The sequence below is a fragment of the Canis lupus genome, chromosome 12 (genome assembly GCF_003254725.2).
Source record: "Canis lupus dingo isolate Sandy chromosome 12, ASM325472v2, whole genome shotgun sequence".
NCBI classification, from domain to species: domain Eukaryota; kingdom Metazoa; phylum Chordata; class Mammalia; order Carnivora; family Canidae; genus Canis; species Canis lupus.
Genome location: NC_064254.1, coordinates 8,108,089 through 8,127,738, shown reverse-complemented (window position 1 = coordinate 8,127,738; position 19,650 = coordinate 8,108,089). Strand labels below are relative to the sequence as shown.

At 54.1% G+C, this 19,650-nt stretch overlaps 1 protein-coding gene across 4 annotated transcripts in view; it reads right to left on the bottom strand.

Moving 5' to 3' along the window:
- Positions 1-19,650, bottom strand: part of GLP1R (glucagon like peptide 1 receptor) — a 46,505-nt gene that overhangs the window by 9,405 nt on the left and 17,450 nt on the right. For 3 of the 4 annotated variants that reach the window (XR_004804300.2, XM_025418654.3, XM_035698022.2), the window contains exons 4-12: positions 12,368-12,486; positions 11,919-12,025; positions 8,123-8,276; positions 7,483-7,642; positions 2,826-2,886; positions 2,169-2,238; positions 1,965-2,053; positions 1,505-1,643; positions 536-577 (exon numbers count right to left, since the gene is read on the bottom strand). Coding sequence is in view for 3 of the 4 variants with exons in the window: in XM_025418654.3 (XP_025274439.3) it covers positions 536-577; positions 1,505-1,643; positions 1,965-2,053; positions 2,169-2,238; positions 2,826-2,886; positions 7,483-7,642; positions 8,123-8,276; positions 11,919-12,025; positions 12,368-12,486 (941 nt within the window). In the remaining variant the exon portion in view is untranslated. Of the gene's footprint in view, positions 1-535; positions 578-1,504; positions 1,644-1,964; positions 2,054-2,168; positions 2,239-2,825; positions 2,887-7,482; positions 7,643-8,122; positions 8,277-11,918; positions 12,026-12,367; positions 12,487-12,793; positions 12,967-19,650 lie in introns of all 4 variants that reach the window. The other variant, XM_025418652.3, reaches the window with a different exon arrangement.

The window sequence follows — 19,650 nt, the reverse complement described above, 5'->3', positions numbered from 1 at the left end:
TACCTCCCTCCCTTAGGATGCACTTGAATCCCAGCTCTGCCCCCACTCCCAGGCCAAGCCTGGGCCATGCTTCCGAATTCTCTCTGATATTCAATGATCTTGTGTGAAATATTGGAATATTCAAACCATAATTTTAGCAGGGATTTTTTTGGGGGGCGGGTGGAAACAGTGCCAATGAAATAAGATAGTGATGATTAAAGACCCAGGTGACTTGGGCACGTCTGCTGGTGAATCATCTTGTAACCACCACCTGTTCACTAAGGACCCCCTTAACACAAGGCCGGATCTCCCCCAGGTTCACGTCCATTAGGGTATGCCTGTGCACGTGTGTGCGTATGTGTGTGTGTTAGAGAGACGCCCATGCACAGAAAACAATACATCGACAAGATGCCTCCTCAGCTCTAGTGACTAGTGGGATGGGTAGGGCGTTTCAGCTGGAAAGACTGATGGGAGTCCCCACTGACAACTCCAGAGCAACCCATAAATATAGGAGCAGCCCAAGGGGCCCCACTGTCCCCCCCCCCTTGGGCCTTACCTCATTGTTGACAAAGCAGTACAAGATGGCCACCAGCAGCCCCTGGAAACAAGAGTCATGTCAGCAGGGAGGAAGCAGGAGGGAGGCTGCCCTGCAGGTAGGCCCTGACGCTCCTCGGGGCTCCAGCCCCAACATCCCCCTCCTCAGGCTGGGCAGCCCCAGAGCACTGGGTTCCTTCTCCTTCCCTTTCTAGAGAAACTCAAAGCCCTTGCTTAGATCCTGCAGAAGCTCTTCAATCACCCTCTCCTTGAGGCGCTCTGGCCCGAGAAAGTACACCACCTCGGGTCACAGGCCATCTTTCCTACCATGCCTCTATCTGCTCACTCAGTGCTCCCGAGCTGTGATCTGCATATGGCCGTGTGAATGCACACATGTGAAGGGCACATGCATGGGCCTAGGTGTGTGGCCCTCCCACAAGCCTCCCGAGGGGCCGGGACCAGGTTCTCCTATATCGACAGCCCCAGTGATGCTCACACACCCTCAGCATTATCTAATACTAGCGGAGAGGATGAATTCTTGGCTTTGGAAACTATGTGGCCTGGCAAATCTCGTTTTAACATCTCCAAGCATCAGTTTCATCCTCTGTAAAACCAGATGACCCCACACAACCTCCTGGGATGCCATGAGGATAAACGCACAATGTGTGCAAAGCCCTGGCAGGGTGTTTGCCACGCAGTAGCAGCCCAGTAGATGGCAGCTGTGATTGATGCCAGGCTGGATTGCCCATGGCTACCTCTGCAAAGGCTTCTTGTCCCATGGTCCCATGCGCTTACAGAGGAGACCGGCCTGGGTGCCCGATGCCAATCTAGCCCTGGCTCTGCTCCAGCCGCAGAACTCTGGGCACCTCCCGCTTTCCTCCCAGGCCCCAGATGCCCATGTGCATGGTGCAGGCCATGTGCATGGTGCGTGGTCTCCAGCCCACTCCCACCCAAGGACTTGGCAAGTGAGGACCCCCAGCCATGAGGTCACCTGGAAGGAGGTGAAGGAGAGCTCTGTGAACAGCTTGATGAAGCGCAGCATCCCCCGGGCGTGTTCATCCATCACGAAGGCAAAGATGACCTCGTGGGTCCCCAGCAGGGGGATAAGCGTCAGTGTGGACTTGGCAAGTCTGGGGGTGGGGTGAAGACATGGTTCTGGATCCCTCCCAGTGGATTCTTTTCCCCTTTCCATGCCCTGACCCCGTGTCTTAGGTGACAGAAACTCTCCCACCCCAAACACACTGGTATGGGCTGCCTGGCGGTGGGGGGGGTCAAGACCCCCAGAAGCCTGGGAGCTGCCCAGGTCCAGGGCCAAGAACAAGGCTCGGGGACCCAGATAGGGCTGGGGCAGGGAGAAGGTCATGCAGGGTCCTGAGCTCAGCATCCCAGGATCTGTCTCTTCAGGAAGCAAGGGCCGAGGGTGCCCAGCAAAGCCTGCTCAGGCACATCACCTGCACTTGATGTCTGTCTTGCACATGAGATTGGCTTTCAGTTTGGACACCACGATGCAGATGACCCGGATAAAGATGAGGAAGTTCACCTGCAGGGGGGTGGGGAGGGTAGCTGAAGGCCCTCTCTAAACACCCACCATCTCCCCACCTTCCCCCAGTGACACCTGGTGGGACTGCCACTCCCACCCTGACACCGTCACTCACCCCAATGGCAAAGAGGATGGGCAGCCGGATGATGAGCCAGTAATTCATGTTCGAGTTCCTGGTCCAGCAGCTGGAGAGGAAGGCAGACACAGAGGCACCTCATGGGATGCACAGGGCCCCCCAGCTCACAGTGTAGGCACAGGGGCACACGGCCACACATGGCCATGCAAAGTGACACACACAGAGCCACACTGCCACCATGAGTCCCAACAACCAGTCCCATGGATTCATGCAGAATCCTTCAAGCCACACACACACACACCCCGAGTCCTAAATACATGGTCATTCACACCTACACACACACACACACACACAGAGTCTTAAATACTTGGTCACACAGAGAGTTTCACACGACCCCTTCATGAACTTAAAAAGGCTCATGTGTGTACCTAGCATCATACACCAAATAGCAGAAATATTTCATGGTTATTACAGAAAAACCATTGCATACCCAGGGATCCAGCCCCCTTCGTTATCACACAGTCCCGGGGAGGGACAGGGAAGGGGTACTAGAGAACGAAATTTGTAGATTAAGCTCCTGGTCCCTCAGTTTATCCTCCCAACAGGTAGTAGGCACATACCCCAGGGGCCAAGGATTCCTGTGGGGTCTGAGAACAGGGACCTCGGCACACATGTGCCCAGGAGCAGGACACTCACCCCTCATCCTCATAGAGGTACTTGACAATGCCCCAAGGGATAACAAACAGCAGGGGAACACCTAAAAGGAGAATGGGAAAAGAGAGGGGAGAGAGGCTGGCAGGCCCGAGCTTACCAGGGGCACACTCAGGCCTCGCTTACCCAGGCCTCTCCCACCTCCGGCCCCTCCCCTTCGCCTGGCTACGAAGCCACTTTCTAGCAGGTGTGGAACCAGGCTGGTCTGGGAGCGTGGGGGGGGGGGGCGGGGGGGGCCGAACACCCTCCCACCCCTGGCCAACTCCCTGGACTCTTTCTCAGAGAGAGGATCCCACACGTTACGGCGTATCTCTACTCACCAGGCCCCCACCCCCACCTCCCAGGCACATCATCGGGGCTTGCCCCCAAATCCTGGCTGAGACATGAGGATGTAGACACCCACGTAATGGAGGGACAAGGCCACGGAGGGGGAGAACATGCTGGATGAGGTGGGAACAGGCCAACCCTGTGATGCCCTTCTCCTCCTGCCGTGGTCCCCACGTCCATCTCAGCCAACTCCTCGGGCACCGGAAGCCCCTCCAGCCGCCCGTTCCCTACCCTCCCTACCCTCACGCTGCAGGTGGCTGAGCAGAAGCCTGGAGTAGAGACAGGGGCCTGTCCCTGACGCCAACAGCCCAACCAACGGCGCAGGGGCCCACGGTAACAGCAGCTCCAACACGACACTTTCCAGTCGGCTGAGACTCAACTAGTGTGGCAGCAGCCTCCAGGAAGGCCCCCGACCCCCACGTCCCGGTATTCGCACCAGGGTGTAGCCTACGCTGTATCGGGATTGCTCTGCGTGACCAGTCACATCCGCAGAGGTGACGGCACGTCACTTCTGAGGTTAGGTTATAAAAGACTGTTTTAAAAGGTGATAAAAGGCTTGCCATGGGTTCTCTCTCTCAATCTGATCACTTGCTCTGGGGGACACCAGTTGCCAGGTCATGAGGGCGCTCAGGTAGCCTGTGGAGGCCCCTGTGGCAAGGAGCAGAGGCTCCAGCCGACAGCAGCAAGGTGCTGTGCTTTCTGACAACCCTGGGGGTTTGCGAGGGATTCTCCAACCCCAGTGAAGACCTGTGGGGACAGCAACCCAGGGCGACATCCTGACAGCATCTCTGTTAGAGACCTTCAACCAGAGGCGTGCTGCTGAATTGAACCCAGATTCCTGTCCATAGAAACTGCAATAAGAATTGCTGCTCCCCGGGCAGCCCGGGTGGCTCAGCAGTTTAGCGCCGAGATCCTGGAGACCCGGGATTGAGTCCCACGTCAGGCTCCCCGCATGGAGGCTGTTTCTCCCTCTGCCTGTGTGTGTGTGTCTCTCTCTCTGAATAAATAAATAAAATCTTAAAAAAAAAAAAAAAAAGAATTGCTGCTCCCAGTAGCTACGCCGTGGGGTCTTCCATTCCACAGCAGAAGATAACTCATTCATCTGGTTTCCAGTCCCATCAGGGTTGAGCCTCAGTGCCTGGCGCACCCTGAGGGCTCAGCACAGTTGCTGACTTCATACGGACTGCCCGTGCTCACAGACGGAGATGAATCAGGAGCTCAGGAGGGTACAGGTGGGACCGGAATGCAGGGCTGCTGTCCCACGCCCAAGCCAACCACCTTCGCTGGCTTTTTGCACCAACTCTCCACGCCTGTCCCTATGGGTTCCTCTCCCAGGTGGGAGACGTGGGCGTCAGAGATAGGCAAGAGTGTGAGGATTAAGGTGTGTGGACACAGATGTGAGTGTGTGTGGTGTGTGTGTAGGGGGCGGGGCCTGTGCATACGCATGTGTGGCTTTAGGGGGTCTCCTCCAAGAGCCCATTTCCAGGGCAGAGCCCACTTGACAGCCCTTCCCATCACCATGATCCATGTCCTCAAGAGCAGCTCCTGAGCAGCTGGAATGCCCGGAACTACCGTGTGACAGTGCAGACAGAGATGGAGGAAGCAGAGCAGCTCGCAGCCGACCAGCGTTCTTCATCGGGTATTTTTCTCCTTGGCCATCTATTCTTATACAAATCAGACCTCTGAGCATCTACGATGCTTCAGTAACAGGCCTTCATGAGAGTGTACAAGGGATGGGTGGCTTCCAAAGGCCTCCGAACATGGCATGGAGCCTGCCACATGGAAGATGCTCAGAGAGGATGGAAGGAAGGAATAATGAGTGGCTCCATACATCAGTGAGAGAAGGGCAACTCTCCAGGCAGGAACGTGGCAATTCCCTGAGCTACGGACACACATGGAAACGTCCTTCTTGGGCATCCCCAGCCACCTGCTGTCCTTAACACTCTGAGACTCCACTCACTCATGTTAGCAGTAAGACCTGGTGAACTTCACTCGTTCACCAGCCTCTCCTTAACAAAGCCTTTTTAAAAATGCAGGCATAGCTCTGCTACATGCAAACATTACACACTCCCTGCTGGGTGCGTCTCTCCAGTATTTAGAAAGTCAACAACACAGGCTGGAGAAAAAAGATCAAATTAAGACACACAGAACTGGCCCTGAGAAGTGATGATTCCCTGGTCCATCACTTGCCCCCCTCCCGGGCAGCCTCTTTGTGGTGGGTTACAGGGGCACCCAGCTGCTGGTGGATGGCATAGAAGGTGACAGGTCTTTGGGGGAGTCCCCAACTGTGTCAGGGTTTTAATTTTGATTCTTCTGTTTGCTTGCGAAGCTAAAGGTTGCTTCCAAGCACCGCAACGTGGGCTCGGTTTCCTGGCCTGCAACAGAGTTCTTGGTGAATCTCTGTCCTGTCTTTGCCCTTTTGTCTCTGTACCTCCCCATCCCAATTCCTCAAGATAAGGGTGCTCTCATCTGGAGGGAGGTCCCCCTCAGGCCCTGAGCCCATGAGGTGGTGGGAAAGGATGGGCGCCATTCCCCACTCAGAAACCTCCAGGATGCCATGTGTCTCCACCAACCCTCCAACCACCCCCACTCCTCTGCACACATCACACTGTCCCTCCGATTGTTCTTGCCCTTGGGTCGCCATGGAGACAGGCACTAACAGCGCTGATGCTATTTCCCAGAAGGGACAGACGCAGTCTCTCACCCTAAGGAGAGCCTTCCCAGAGCTGCCCTCAGTGACCTAACCACCCCCTCGCCCCGCCCCAGTTAGCTGCAGGGCTCTCCAGCTGCCCACTGCCTAGGGTGATTGCCCTAGCCTGGGGGGGAGGAAGGCAGGGCTGGAAGGGGGGGGGCCCTGGGTGGGGGGAAGAGACAGGGTGGGAGCGGGGAGCTGTACACTGAGGCCAGGCCCACCTGCCCAACAACTGTGCAGAGGCCTGAGCTTGCTCGACAGGGTCTTCTGGGGAATAAAGAAGCAGCGGGGGACAAGAACCTTCCACGACAGGTGGCAGGGGCCCAGGGCCTGGTGCCTGCTCTGTCTGTAAGGCCCTGCCCTCTCTGGGCCTCAGTGCCTTCCAGATACCAATCGCCCCCTTTAGAAGCACCCTTCTACAATGGGGCCACATGGAGCCAAGTGGCTGAGGGACACCAGCCTTAAGGAATGCAGGGGGAGGACAGGGGTAGGGAGGCTGAGAGGGCCAGAGAGAGCACAGAGCCAGAGGGCCAGACAACCTGTGGAGGCTTCCTGAGGCTGCTGAGGACAGCCTTGCAAAGGCTCCAGGGCAGGAGCCAGTTTGGGAGGGGGATGTCATTTTGCTTTGACTGAGGTGGTACGTCCCCCGAGGAGGTCGGGGTGGCAGTGGTCAGAGCAACCTGAGGCAGGGGAGGGAATGGATGACAGTAGTGAATAGATGACTGGCAAGCTCGTGGTGGAGCGCAGGGGCCTGTGGCGGGGGCAGGGGCCCTGACAGATGAGAAAGGGCCAGAAGGCAGAGCCTGGTCTCTGGCCCCGCCCCATGGGGGCCCCCGTGGGCCCCCCCAGATTAAGCACTGTTGCATCTGTTTTCCCTGTCGTGGGGTGGGGGCTGGGGGGCTGCTGCTGGTGGGTGTCTCAGCCCCTGTCCTCATCAGAATCCCACACGGCGAGAGGCAGAAGCACAACCAGAAATGTTCCAGCAAAAAAAAAGATACAATGGTTCTCCGCAAACTTTTTTGGCTAGAACATTTCCAGCTGGGCTCCAGGCACATCCGCGGTCCACCCTTTCCTCAGTGGGCCTCTGGCTGGCCAGCCCCGCCCTACCAGCCTCCTCTGGGTCCTCCTCTTCATCAGTGATCCGAGGACAGAGCCACAGCCCCTCAGCACTCACCCCAACCCTTACCCTGAGGCCCAGACCTCTCCATTTCCCTCAGGGCCTGGGGACCAAGGATTGGTCATGAGGCTCCATCCCCAAGGGTCTTAGGAGTAGAGGTACTGGAGGAGCAGTGCCATGGCCGCCACTGGGGTGTGCGGTGCATCTGGCCAGGTAGGATGGAGGCCTCTGCTTCCATAAAGTGGGTAGGGTTATGCAGAGAGGGGAGTGTAACCTGCAGCGCCCCCTGCAGTGAGTCCTGGGCCAGGGTGTGGGGGAGGAGGGGGGAAGAATTACCCAGTGGGCCCTGCCCCCTTAGCCCAGCAGCCTGTTCTGAGCACCAAGCTGGCTTCCCGGGGAGGGGGTGCAGGCTGCAGGTGGTGGTTCCAGGAGAGGTCAGGGTCTCCCACCTCCCGTGCCATAGGATGGGATGGGGGGCACGTAAGACGAATGACAGTGGGCCTTACCCCAGCCTACGCTCAGATAGAGCTGGAACATGCGCTGCTCACAGAAGACAGAGAAGGCCAGCAGCGTGTACAGGTACATGCCCTCCACCAGGAGCCAGTAGTAATTGGCTGCCACGCAGTACTGCATGAGCAGGAACACCAGGCGGCAGCCCAGAGAATCCTGAGGGCAGAGGAAGGGTCCCCAGGGGGCAACAGCTCTGCCTCCTGCCTCTCTTGACTCCCCCACCCGTCCCCACCCGCCCCGGCCATGCCGCTACCCCCCTGAATGCAGGCTGAGAGGGCTAAGGCTAACCAGGGCCAGTGCTTCAGCTCACTGCATCACTGTCGGGGGTGGAGGAAACTAATATTAGCCCCAGACAGGGGAGAAAACCGAGGTTGGGAGAAGTTAGGTGACTTGCCCCAAACTCTGCAGCTCGCAGAGCAGGGAGTCAGGCCTGGGTCCGTTTCCAAAGCGCACTCCCTGTGTCAGACGGAACTCGTTAGGGGCAGGGAGAGCGTCCACCTCCTTAGACTGGGGGACCCTATGGACCAGGCGTAGGCAGCTCTTGCCTTCCGTTGTGTCAGACCCAGGTGAGGCTGGGGGGGAGCTGGCCTTCACTTGGGCATCCCTCCCCAGGTCCTTCCTGGACACACCACACACCTGGTAGGAGAGGAGCCCATCCCACTGGTGCTGCTGGGGGGCCGTGCTGTACATCCACTTGAGGACCGCGTCCCTGATGAAGACGGACAGCGCTCGGAGGATGAAGGACGCAAACAGGTTCAGGTGGATGTAGTTCCGGGTGCAGTGCAGGTGTCTGTGGGAGAAAGCACGGCTCCTTCCTGGCAAGATGGCCAAAAGGCCTGCCTCACAAGCCTCAGTTCTCAAGCTAACGTAACACCTCAGGCATGCTTCTGCGTCTGGGATGGTGCTCCTGTCTTTTCTTCCTCTGAACATGCCCTTCTTCCTCGTGAACCTGAAAATCCTTTGGGTCCAGTGTAAGTCCTGCATCTCCATGAAGGCTTCAGGTGTGTGGTCATTACCACCTGCCATCCACACTACCCTCCTCTCTACAGCATCGGCTTTTCTAGAGTCACGTGTAAGCCAAGTGGTTTATGTGTGAGGACTTTTCCCAATGGAGACTTTGCTTCACTACTTGAGGAAAGGACCTATCTCTCACATGCCTCAAGGTTGCCTTACAGGGGCAGATGAGGGCTGAGCACATGGTAGGAATTCAGAAAATATAAGACACAATTTCAATATCCTTTCAGGTAAAAACGCACAGCCAACCTGCAAATGCAAGGGCATTTCTTAACCTGATAAGTGCTATCTACCCAAACTGGAGCAAACATCATTCTCCACTGAGAAATTTTATAAGCATTTCCTCCAAACCCAAGAAAATAAGGATTGCCTCGCCTTACAAAGCTATCATCACATCCATTCAACATCGTAGTACAGATCCTGTCCACTGTAAGAGAGCAAGGGAAAAAAAATGTGTAAGAATTGGAAATAAAGGAACAAACTTGTCATTATTTGTAGATGGTAGGGTATCTTCGCAGAGAATCCAAGATAATCTACACCCAAATTATCAGAACTGATTGGAGAGTTCATCCAGCAAGTTTGCTGATGTGCGTTTATGTATATCAGCAACAAACCATTAAAAGTGAATTTTAAAAATTCACTTATAGTTTTTTAGTTGGCTACATAGAAAAAAAAACTAACAGAAGACGGGCAAGAGCTCTACAGAGAATATAATAAAACTTGCTGAAAATTGTTAGAAAAGACTTAAAATCACACATTCATGGATAGAAAGACTACTTTGAAGGTGTCAGTTCTCGCCAGAGTAATTGATAAATTCAGTAAGACCATGCCAAAAATTCCAACAGGATTGATTTTTTGTTTTCCTGGAACTCTCAAAACATATAAAGAACCAAGAACCAAGAATAAATTGTCCAGACACTCCTAAAGAGCCATAGAGTAGAAGTCTTCACTATAAGCGAACTGAAGTTTTCAACGAATTTATAGTATTTAAAGCCCTGTGGTATTGACAATCAGATAGATAAATAGGAAAAAGGGCAAGAATACAGATGACAAAAACCAACCCAGGCAAAGATAACTCTTGCTGCATGGCACAGTAAGCACTGTAAACCCAAAGGGGAGAGGATGAGCTATCACAAGTGGTACTGAACCAATTAACTGTATATATATATATATATATATATATCAAATAAATTAAATCTCTTAATTTCACCATAGACAAAAATTAAGTAAGTAAGTAAGTAATGGATTAAAGAAACAAAAGGGAGGTCCAAAACTTATGACCCCAGGGTGAGGAAAGACTTCTCAAACAAGACCATAAAGGAATTTGGTCTTTGGAAAAAATTGATATTTTTTTACTAATTGGCAAAATTAATCTTTATCAATTAATAACATTTATTGATAAATTTTATCAGTAGAAATGGGGACTTCAATGCATAAAGGTCACCATCAAGAAAGCGAAAAAATAGGGGCGCCTGGGTGGCTCAGTGGTTGAACGTCTGCCTTAGGCTCAGGTTGTGATCCCGGGGTCCTGGGATCGAGTCCTGCATCGGGCTCCCTGCATGGAACCTGCTTCTCCCTCTGCCTGTGTCTCTGCCTCTCTCTCTGTGTCTCTCATGAATAAATAAATAAAATCTTTTTTTTAAAAAAAGAGAGTGAAAAAATAAACTGCAGATTAAGGGAGGGTATACCCTGGATTAGGATTGAGAATATATAATGAAAGCCAAAAAAAAAAAAAAAAAAAGCCAAAATAATAAAGAAGCAGCCAAACAAGCCAATAAAAAAGTAAGCAAAGGATATGAATAAGTGATTCACAAAATGAAATATAGATAAATGCTTGATCTCCCTAAGAATCCAGGATATGCAAATTAAAATCACAAGATATTTCACATGCTTCAGATTAGCAACGATGAGGTGAAAATACTAAATATTGGTGAGGATGTTAAGCAAAGGGAGCCCTCATTTATTACTGGCAAGGGGGCAAACTGGTATGACCACTTTGGAGAGCAAATTCACCTAATAAATTAACAAAAGCACGTGGTATTCAGACCAGGCAATTCTACTCAGAGGTATGTGCCCCTGGAGAAATGCACAGGGGGGTCATAAGTAAGAATGTTCCTTGTAGCAAGCTTTGTAAATCAGAGAAGGAAAAAAAAAAAAAAGGAAAAACTCCAATACCCATTAAAGTGACAACAAATAAATTGTAACATGTTATATACATCAGAGTCTGGAGTGACAGTGAAAATAAATGAAACAGAACTACCTGTATCAACATGAATGAATCTCACAAGAACATACCAGGCCAAAGATATCACTGCGAAAGAATATGTACAACATGCCATTAAAAATATGGGGATCCCTGGGTGGCTCAGCGGTTTAGCGCCTGCCTTCGGCCCTGGGCGTGATCCTAGAGTCAAGGGATCAAGTCCCGCATCAGGTTCCCTGCAGGGAGCCTGCTTCTCCCTCTGCTTGTGTCTTCTCCTCTCTCTCTCTCTCTCTCATAAATAAAGTCTTTAAAAAAATATGCAAAACTCGCCGCTACATATTTTTATAGGTATTACAGTGGCAAAAGTACAGAGACGTATGGGGATTATAAGTAGCCTCTTTGGGGGTTCCCTCTGGTTGGGAGTCCCCCCAGGGCCGCGTGACTGCGCTGACTGTGTGGTAGGCATTAGCTCTTAGGCTGGGTATTGAGTGCACCAGTGATCAGGATCAGCCGCTCTGTTTTCAGATCTCTGAACTACTTCATAACACAGGGGGAGAATATTCACTGAGCGAGTGCGTGTATCGAGCACTGACTGTGCGCCCAGCACTCCCTGTGCCAGGTGGCATGGGGGCAGCAGGAGGAAGGAGGCCTGTCCTACTTCTGCTGGCTGGTAGCCTGAGGTCCCTGCACTCAGAATCCCTCCTGACCTTGAACCCAGCCCGCCCTACCCAGCCCACCCCCACCAAGTGTGGAAGGAGTGAGAAGAACGTGGTTCTCTGGAAGGTTAGATTTAAGGAAGACCTTTTCCAAGGGGCTCATAAGCTCCAAAGAGAAGAGTCTCTAAACCCTTGAGATCTTATCCAAAATTGTACTGAATTCCTGATGATTTAAGCTTTGCATGCTCCCTGGAGAGGATTTCTCCGAATCCTACCACCCGCTATCATGGTTTGGGGAAGCGTGCCTCGTGCATTCCTCGTGTGGTGTTTGCTTTTTCTTTTCTGCAGTATTCTATGCCTGCTTTTACAGAGCTCAGACCAAGTACACAGTGTCCTCTCCTGTGTTTTCAGCCTCATATGCAGGGAGGGGACAGGTTCTCTAGAGATGTCTCAAGAAGAAGCTGCTGCTCTGTGACTTCAGTTTGGTGCTCCCTCATCTACGCGGGACAGAGCAGAGGGTTGGGATGACATGGCCCCTCCGGGCCCCCATGCTTCTTACCTGAAGCTCAGGAGGATGGCCGAGGCGATGACCAGAGCAGAGAAGGAGAGTGTATAGCCCACCGTGTAGATGATGGAAAAGGACAGGAGCTGCTCCTCTGGGGAGCTCTGTGTGCACATGGGGGACACAGTGCCCATGAGGCAGGCCACACCCTCCTCTCCCACGTCCTTCTTTCCCACAGGCCAGGGACAGAAGCAGGGCCCCAAAACAGGATGCACTGGGAACCCCAGAACTAAGAAAGAAAATGACCTGTGGCCATGAACCTTGGACTTCTAGGGCCTTATCCCGAGACCAGTGGGGTGAACACAGGTCATCTCTGCCCCGCAGGCATGGTGTGCAAAGCCCACAGATGGCTGCAGACTGGCCCACCGGGTGCCCAGGGTCCCTGCTCCAGTGAGGCTGGGACCTTGCCACCCCTCGCTGATGCAGAGCCCCCATCTTCAACTCACTCTCTCCCCTCGCTTGGACTCCTCGCACTCGGACAGGTTCCTCCAGGGCAAGCTGGAGTTGTGCTGGCGCAGCCACAGGCCCTCAGCCGTGCAGAATCGGTACACATGGCCCTGCAGCACTGGGGCGGAAAGACACAGGAGCTGAGCCTTGGCTCAGTGCCTCCTGCCCCTCGTTCCTCCCCATCCTGAGGGTCACCCCAGCGCCCCCAGAATTGACCTTCTGGAGTCAGCAACACCTCTTACACACACACATGCACATGTGCACATACATACGCAGGCCCTCCTCCGTTGCCATTTGCCCATTTGGCCCAGGACAGGACAGGCAGTCACTAAGGGCCTGCCCCAGCTCCCCCTTCAGCCTTTCCTCTTGGCCACCCTGGGATGCAGTTTGATGAAACTACATTTTTGAGATGAGACAACTCTAACCCATTTCCATGTCCTGCCTCCAACCTCAAGTCACAGTACTGACAGGTCTGGCGCTGACCACCTGACAGCTCCACAGACACACGTTGCGACTTCTGATTTTCAGGACTCAGCCTCTACCTCCCTCCGACACTCGACAGACAGAAGAGACCCCTGGACAGATGCGCCCACAGCTCCTGAGAGGAAGGAAGAGACACAGCCCTGTCCTCAGGGAGCCCCAGTCTGAGGGAGGAGACATAGTCCTGCCTTTAGGAAGTCCTAATCTGATAGAAATGACACTATCTTATCCTCAAGGATGGCCTGATTAAAGAGAATACAATGTCGATGATAGAGGCACAGTCCTTGGAGACCCTCCTTCCAAAGGGGGAAGATCCAGTCCTCCCTTCAAATAGCCCCACTCAGATGTTAGGGGATAGAGACTGCTCTTGGAGACCTTCCAGTCTGAGAGGAGGGAGAGGTCCAGCCCGTTCCTCAGGAAGCACCCAGTCTGAAGGCAGAAGCACAGTGCCCAGCTTCAGGTAATGCGGACTCACAGGAGAAACGGTCCTCAGAAAGTAATAGCATAAATGCAAACTAAGAGGGACGCCTGGGTGGCTCAGCAGTTGGATGCCTGCCTTCGGTCCAGGCATGATCCCGCCGTCCCAGGGTCGAGTCCTGTATCGGGCTCCCTGCTTTTCTCTCTCCTTGTGTTTCTGCCTCGCTCTCTCTCTCTCTTTCATGAATAAATAAATAAAATCTTAAAAAAAAAAAAAAAGCAAACTAAGAGAGATCAAACATAGGCCCAACAGCACCGAGGGTAGGATGTTTCCCGTGCCCCTTCACGTTAAGGCCACCATGCCCCACTGTCCCCTATCCAGGGAGGTGGGTGGCTTGGGGTCCCTGGTTCACTGTGAGCTCATGAGAGGGACGGAGGGGCTTACTTGTGCCTGGGAGGAAACGCCTCATTACCTCTCTGGAGGAGAGTGTAAGTCTGACCCCAGGGCCAGGAAACCAGGGTCAAGAACAGGGTTAGGGTTAGTTAGAACAGGGAGACCAAGGAGGAAAACTGGAGCCAGGACAAAATTGAAAAGATTCAGAAATTCTAAAGGACTAAAAGATTTTAAGGACCAGCTATGGGACGAAGGTGCAGTGGGAGGGAGAGAGGGAGCATGGAGAAGCATCACAGGCCCTGGCCAGAAGTTTCCAGGTGGAGAGGTTGCAGTAAGTCCAGTGTATGGGGAGAGGCTCATCGACATGTGTGCATGATGGGAGCATGATGGGAGCATGATGGGAGCATGAGCGGAGCATGAAGGGAGCACTCCAACCCCCAAGGCCTGCCCCGGAAGGGCCCACCCAGCAGGGACACAGCCATCTAGCCCAGGGGTCTGACAGTTCCCAAACACCCAATCTGCCCACTGTTGGTGTGTGTGTCAGACCCTCATCCTCCCTTACCCCCGGGCCCCCCATCACTCGGTGCAGCCTCCTATTCACTCTTCTCCTTTCTCCCCCTTCTCTTTCATAAACAAGCCCTGAACCAAGGCCCCCATCAGGAGACAGAAGTATCTGGTAATACTGTAGGGTAAATCTCCTTGCAGCATCACTGCTTCTAGAAGAACCTGTATTCTAAGAGACTTTACCTGGAAGAGAAACACAAACCTGAAAATCTAATGGTGGGACTTCTAGCTGTGAGAAGAGCCAAGTCCCAATGCCCCTCAAATGAGTTTATGAACAAAATCAGGCCAAGACAAAGGCAGAGAAGGGGAGGCATGTGGTCTGATTGAGCAACTGGAAGGGCTCCTTCAGGACCCCAGTGCCTCTCTCATCTGCTGCAGGGGTTGAGTCATGTTAAATGAGACCAAGCTGGTCGTAAGTGGCAGTGACGGGGATTTGGGCTGACCCCAGAGGGAGGGAGACTCAGGCCAGAGCCCTCACTGGCAGCCCCCTATGATGACAGCAAGGGGGGAGGAAGAAGGAGGCGGAGGGACCAGGAGAAGGGAGAGGACATGGCAATGCGGCACAAACCACCCAACTGCCCACTCACCCAGGCCTCAGCCCACAGCAGTGTGACCCCAGGGATACCCTAATAATACCACCTAGCACAGGAGCACCCACAGTTGCTATTCTTCCCCTACACACATCTTCTACGCCTTCCCTGCAAGCTACACACTCACAGTACATACTACACACCTGTGCGTGCCTGGCACCTTTGGACATCACAACCACATTACAAGGTAGGTGCAGTTAACCCCACTTTATGGGTGAAGAAACTGAGCCTCGGAATGGCCAGGCGACTTGCCCAAGACCATCCAGTGGGGAAGTAGCAGAGTCCAGATTTAGACCCCCAGCTCTTTGCCTTCAGAGGTCGCAAGTTAGCAGCCAAGCTCACTGCTAACCCTCAGCAGTGGCCACGTGCATTTCACCTGTGCCCTTCTTCTGGGCTTGGGTTTGCTGATATTCCCCACGTCCTCCCAGCAGATCCTGTGGCCAGTGCGGATCCCGGCAGCCTGCCCCATTCCTGGGCCCTCTGTCTGGGGCCAGCTGGGAAGATGGGGAGGGGATACATGCACAGACGTGTTGTTACTGGCACAGGGTCAAGGGATCACTGTGTCCCCGAGAAGCTCAGGGAGCCCATGAGGGTGTGTCTGTCAATTATCCTTCATTAGCGGCCAGTATTAAAAGCCAGGGCTCATTCTTGGCCAGGCCCGTGGTCCCCAGATGCCCATCTCGGCTGGAGGTGGGGTGGGTCCGGGCCCAGCCCTGCTTATCAGCTCAGCTTTATCTGGCCCAGGAGCCGCTGGTAAATCACAGCCAGGGGCTTGGCTCTGGTCTTGTCAACACCAGGAGGCAGCCGGCCGCATGCCAGGAGGCCCAGGGATATTTCATTAAGCCGGACCCTGGTGCTGGAAATAAAACCCCCAATTAAACACTTCCCCTCCCGGAAACTGCAGCGGCGTCTGTAATCAAGCTAACAGCCGCCCTTCCACGTGGATGCAGGCTCTCAGGGCCGTGGAGAGCTGCTCATGAATCCATTAGCTTCTGCACCCTGGCAACAGCGGCGGCCGGGACTCCTGGGCCCAGCTGACGGCCCGGGAAGCTAAGATTCGGAGAGGGTAGTCCCAGGCTCCCCGCAGTGTGGTGGAATGAGGGTCAAAGGCAGGGCTGGGACCGAAGGCACCAGCTTGGGGCAGGATGGGGTGCCGGGGGGCAGGGGCAGCGCGTCCATCACGGCCCAGGAGAAGGACTCAGGTTCTGAACTACGGAGGCCCCCGTTCAAATCCTGGTTCTGCCCCCAGCCAGCTATGGGACCTCGGGCGGACCTCCCTGGCTCCGTTTCCTCATCTGTAAGATGGGAACCGTGATGGCATCCCAGGTCTGTGGTGTGAGGATGAGGAGATAAAGCACGGGAAATGCCTGGAGCACAGGAGGCCTTCAAGACACGGTTACATCGAAAGCCCTGCTGCTGCCCCCCACCCCAATTTCTCCAGAAGGTGCTCCCTCGTGGAGGCGAGGGCTGGAGCAGGACAGCACCCCATCAGCCACAACTGCTCCAGGGCCAAGCTCTGGACCCGGTCTCCTTGGGGCAACACCGGCCCGCTGTGAAAGCTCGTGGGCTTGATGAGACTCGAGGGAAGCACCTGTCAGAGTTTCTGAGAATTGTGAGTTATAGGCCATTTTAAAAGCATTTTACGACTCTCCTATAATGAGAACTAAACCAACAAGCAGGTACAGATCAGGAGGGGGTGCAGCTAATGAGACCGGAATGATTTGTAAGGAGCAGATCAGCTGTTTGTGGGTAAATGAGGCTGCTGGATGGCCCTTGGGCAGCAATAGGCTCTCGGCAGCCACTCAAGCCTTCTGGTACAAAGTCTCATTGATGCCAGGCATCACCTTGAACACGTTCCTTCCTTGACTCATCTGCTTCTGCCCTCTGGAGTCCCGAATTCTGAATTAGAGGGCTCGGAAGTCAAGGGTTTGGCTGGCGTCCCATCCCTGGGATGTTGTGTGGCTCTGAGGCCTGAGGCCTGGCCCCAACTCCAAGGAGTTGCCTGGCTGTCCTCCCCTCCTCGAGGGCCCTCCTTCCCTCTTCTCCATCTCTCTGTTCTCTCAGGCCTGGCGCTGATGTCACCTCTCTCTGGAAGCCTTCCTGATATCACACCCCAGGCAAAAGAGGTGGCTCTGACCTTCCTTTGGGGCTTCCTGGGCCTCTGAGCCAACCTCTTCAGCCCTGTGGTGAGGGGTCACCCCTTCTCCCCAACGCACGCTCACACACTCCTGAGACACAAGCAAAAGGTAGGAGGGCCCCTCTGTGGCCACAGCCCTACTGGCTGGCCTCTCCATCACCATGACCTCCAGGTGTCAGGGGAGCCCCGTAGCCCCGTGTCTGCTCCACTCCAGTCTAGGATGCTAAAGCTCCCCCCTTAAGAGTACTTGGTGCTTTACACACCTCAGTGGCCCCTTAGCCCTGCCCCACCTCTGTAAGTGGCCCCTCCAGTAAAGTCTCTTCCAATTCCCAGCTGAGTGTGTTTCTGCAGGACCCTGCCTACGGCACCCTGGTCCTTCACTCCACCCTTAACTCACACTGTAAAGATTCTCCATAGGCTCTTCCCTTGACCAGCCCAAAAAAGCTCCAGTTACTGTCCTCTTCCTGCCTCCACATGCCCTAGTGGGTGTTAGGGAGGCCCCTGGTGCCCCCCTCTGCTGAAGTGACTACCAGGACAAGCCAGAAACAGCAATTATGCTGTGGGAGCCCACGGTGGGTGTCTCTGCAGGTCCGTAACTCAGGACAGGAGAGAGAAAGGCAGGCTCCGTGATTGGGAGTGTCAGAAAAGGGAGTGAATTAGCTTGGTGCGTCAGGGGAGGGGGTGGAGGCTGGCAGGGGGCCTGTGCGGCAGCCAATATCTTCATGGAGAAAGCAATAAAACTGTGTTCGCTCATAAACGGGCACCACCAGGACCTATTTCCTGCTCAAATAAAATTAAACGTGATGGATGGAGCTGCAAGTGGCAGGCAGAGCTGGGGGCAGCTAAGTGCTGAGTGATGGGCCCTGTCCTGGGCCTGGCTCCCTGGGGTCTAGAGGCCCGACCCAGGCTGGCCAAGCAGCCGGTCCCAAACCTCCGGGAGGCAAGGGAAGTCTGTGGATTTGGGGCAGTGAGCCCGATAAATAGGGTGGGTGAAAAAGATGAACAGCAACCATTTCTCAAGGACCTGCAATCCTCCCAATACCCTCGTCACCTGGCTTTATCCCATATCCTAGATGAACAAGCTGAGGCACAAAGGGGTCTGGGAATCTGCTGAAGTTCACAAAGCTGCTCAGAGCATTGGCAAGCAGAGCCATCAGATTGTAGGATTCAACTTTTTCATTGGTAGGGAGAGGGCAGGCAGCTTGCTGCCCTCCCTTGGAATGCTCCCAGCCTGCAGAGGCCCAGGCCACTCACCTGTCTGCATGCCCAGAGCCCCCCCACAGGAACATACCCACATGCACACACAGGTGTGTACCTGCACACTCAAGGGAGCCTCATGGAGCAGTTAAACACACTCTAAACCAGACTCCGGAACTGATTCCTGGGTCTGCTACTCGCAAGCTTGTGAGCTTGGAAAAGGCACTTAGCATCTCCGTGACTCAGTTTCCTCCTCTGTGAAATGAGAGCATGATCAGAGTACTTACTCATGGCGTTCTTGTGAGGGGTGAGTGTAGGTGTGTAAAGTGCTAACAACAGGTCCCAGAAGTGCTGTGTGAGGGGCCACGGATCCATGCTGTTCTTACCAGGTGTGTGCCTCTCTCCAAGCCCAGGCTCTCCTGGCACACCCTGGGGTGAGGGAGGTGTACTGGGAGCCTCCTTAGCACCCCTGCCTGGGCTTCATCTGACTTTAGTCCTTCGTTCTAAGGTGAAGTCAATGCCAGGCCTTGCCAGGTGCCCTGATGTTCCACTAAGGGGCCGCCTCCTCCAGGAAGACTGCTGCCTTCCCATACCTCATTCTCAGGCTTGCTTTGGGGCCAGGTTCTGCTTGAAGGCCCCTTCAAGGCACAGTGGTTGAGTGCAGTCTGGGTTCAAATCCTGGCTCTGCCATTTACCACATCATCTGGAGCAAGTGGCTTAAGCTTTCTGGGACCTCAATTTCCTCATCTGTACAAGCATAACGAGGGGATAGTTGTAAAGAGTAAACAAATACTCTGCTTTTAGGGCAAGACTTGGGACATAGATAGGCAGTAAACACTAGCTGCTATTATTATTAATGAAAGTGTCTTTTCTCCTCTTACTGAAACTGTGAGCTCCTTGAGGCAAGGGTGCTTGTCTCCTGTTAAACTCTCTGGTGCCTGGGACAGATGGGTAGCAGTGGGGGTGCATGAGCTACTCCTCCAGTCAGAGCTACTCTGCCCTGCAGCCTCTGTAAGTCCCTGCCTTCCAAAGACTCTCAGACCTGCCCAGACACATCTTTTCCAGGGCAGAGTGTCCCCTACAGGCAGGAGTGAGCTAGGGAGGGAACCCACTGGGGACAGACAACCCTATCAATGCCCTGATCACTCATGCCATCTGCGTTCATCTGACCAGTGAACCTCCCTAGTCAGGAGGTGGCAGGTAGCCGTACGAGGTAGGGGGCACCTACACATAAACACACACGCACATATACACACGCCCAGAGCAATGGTGCTTCTAGGTAATACCCCAACCCTCGGATCTGTTCCTACCTGGCCCCTTTCCTGGACGGAAGGGGCTTAAGTCAAACCCCACACTCCAGGGCAGCCCGGGTAGCTCAGCTATTTAGCACCGCCTTCAGCCCAGGGAGTGATCCTGGAGACCCGGGATCGAGTCCCACGTCGGGCTCCCTGCATGGAGCCTGCTTCTCCCTCTGCCTGTGTCTCTGCCTCTCTCTCTGTATCT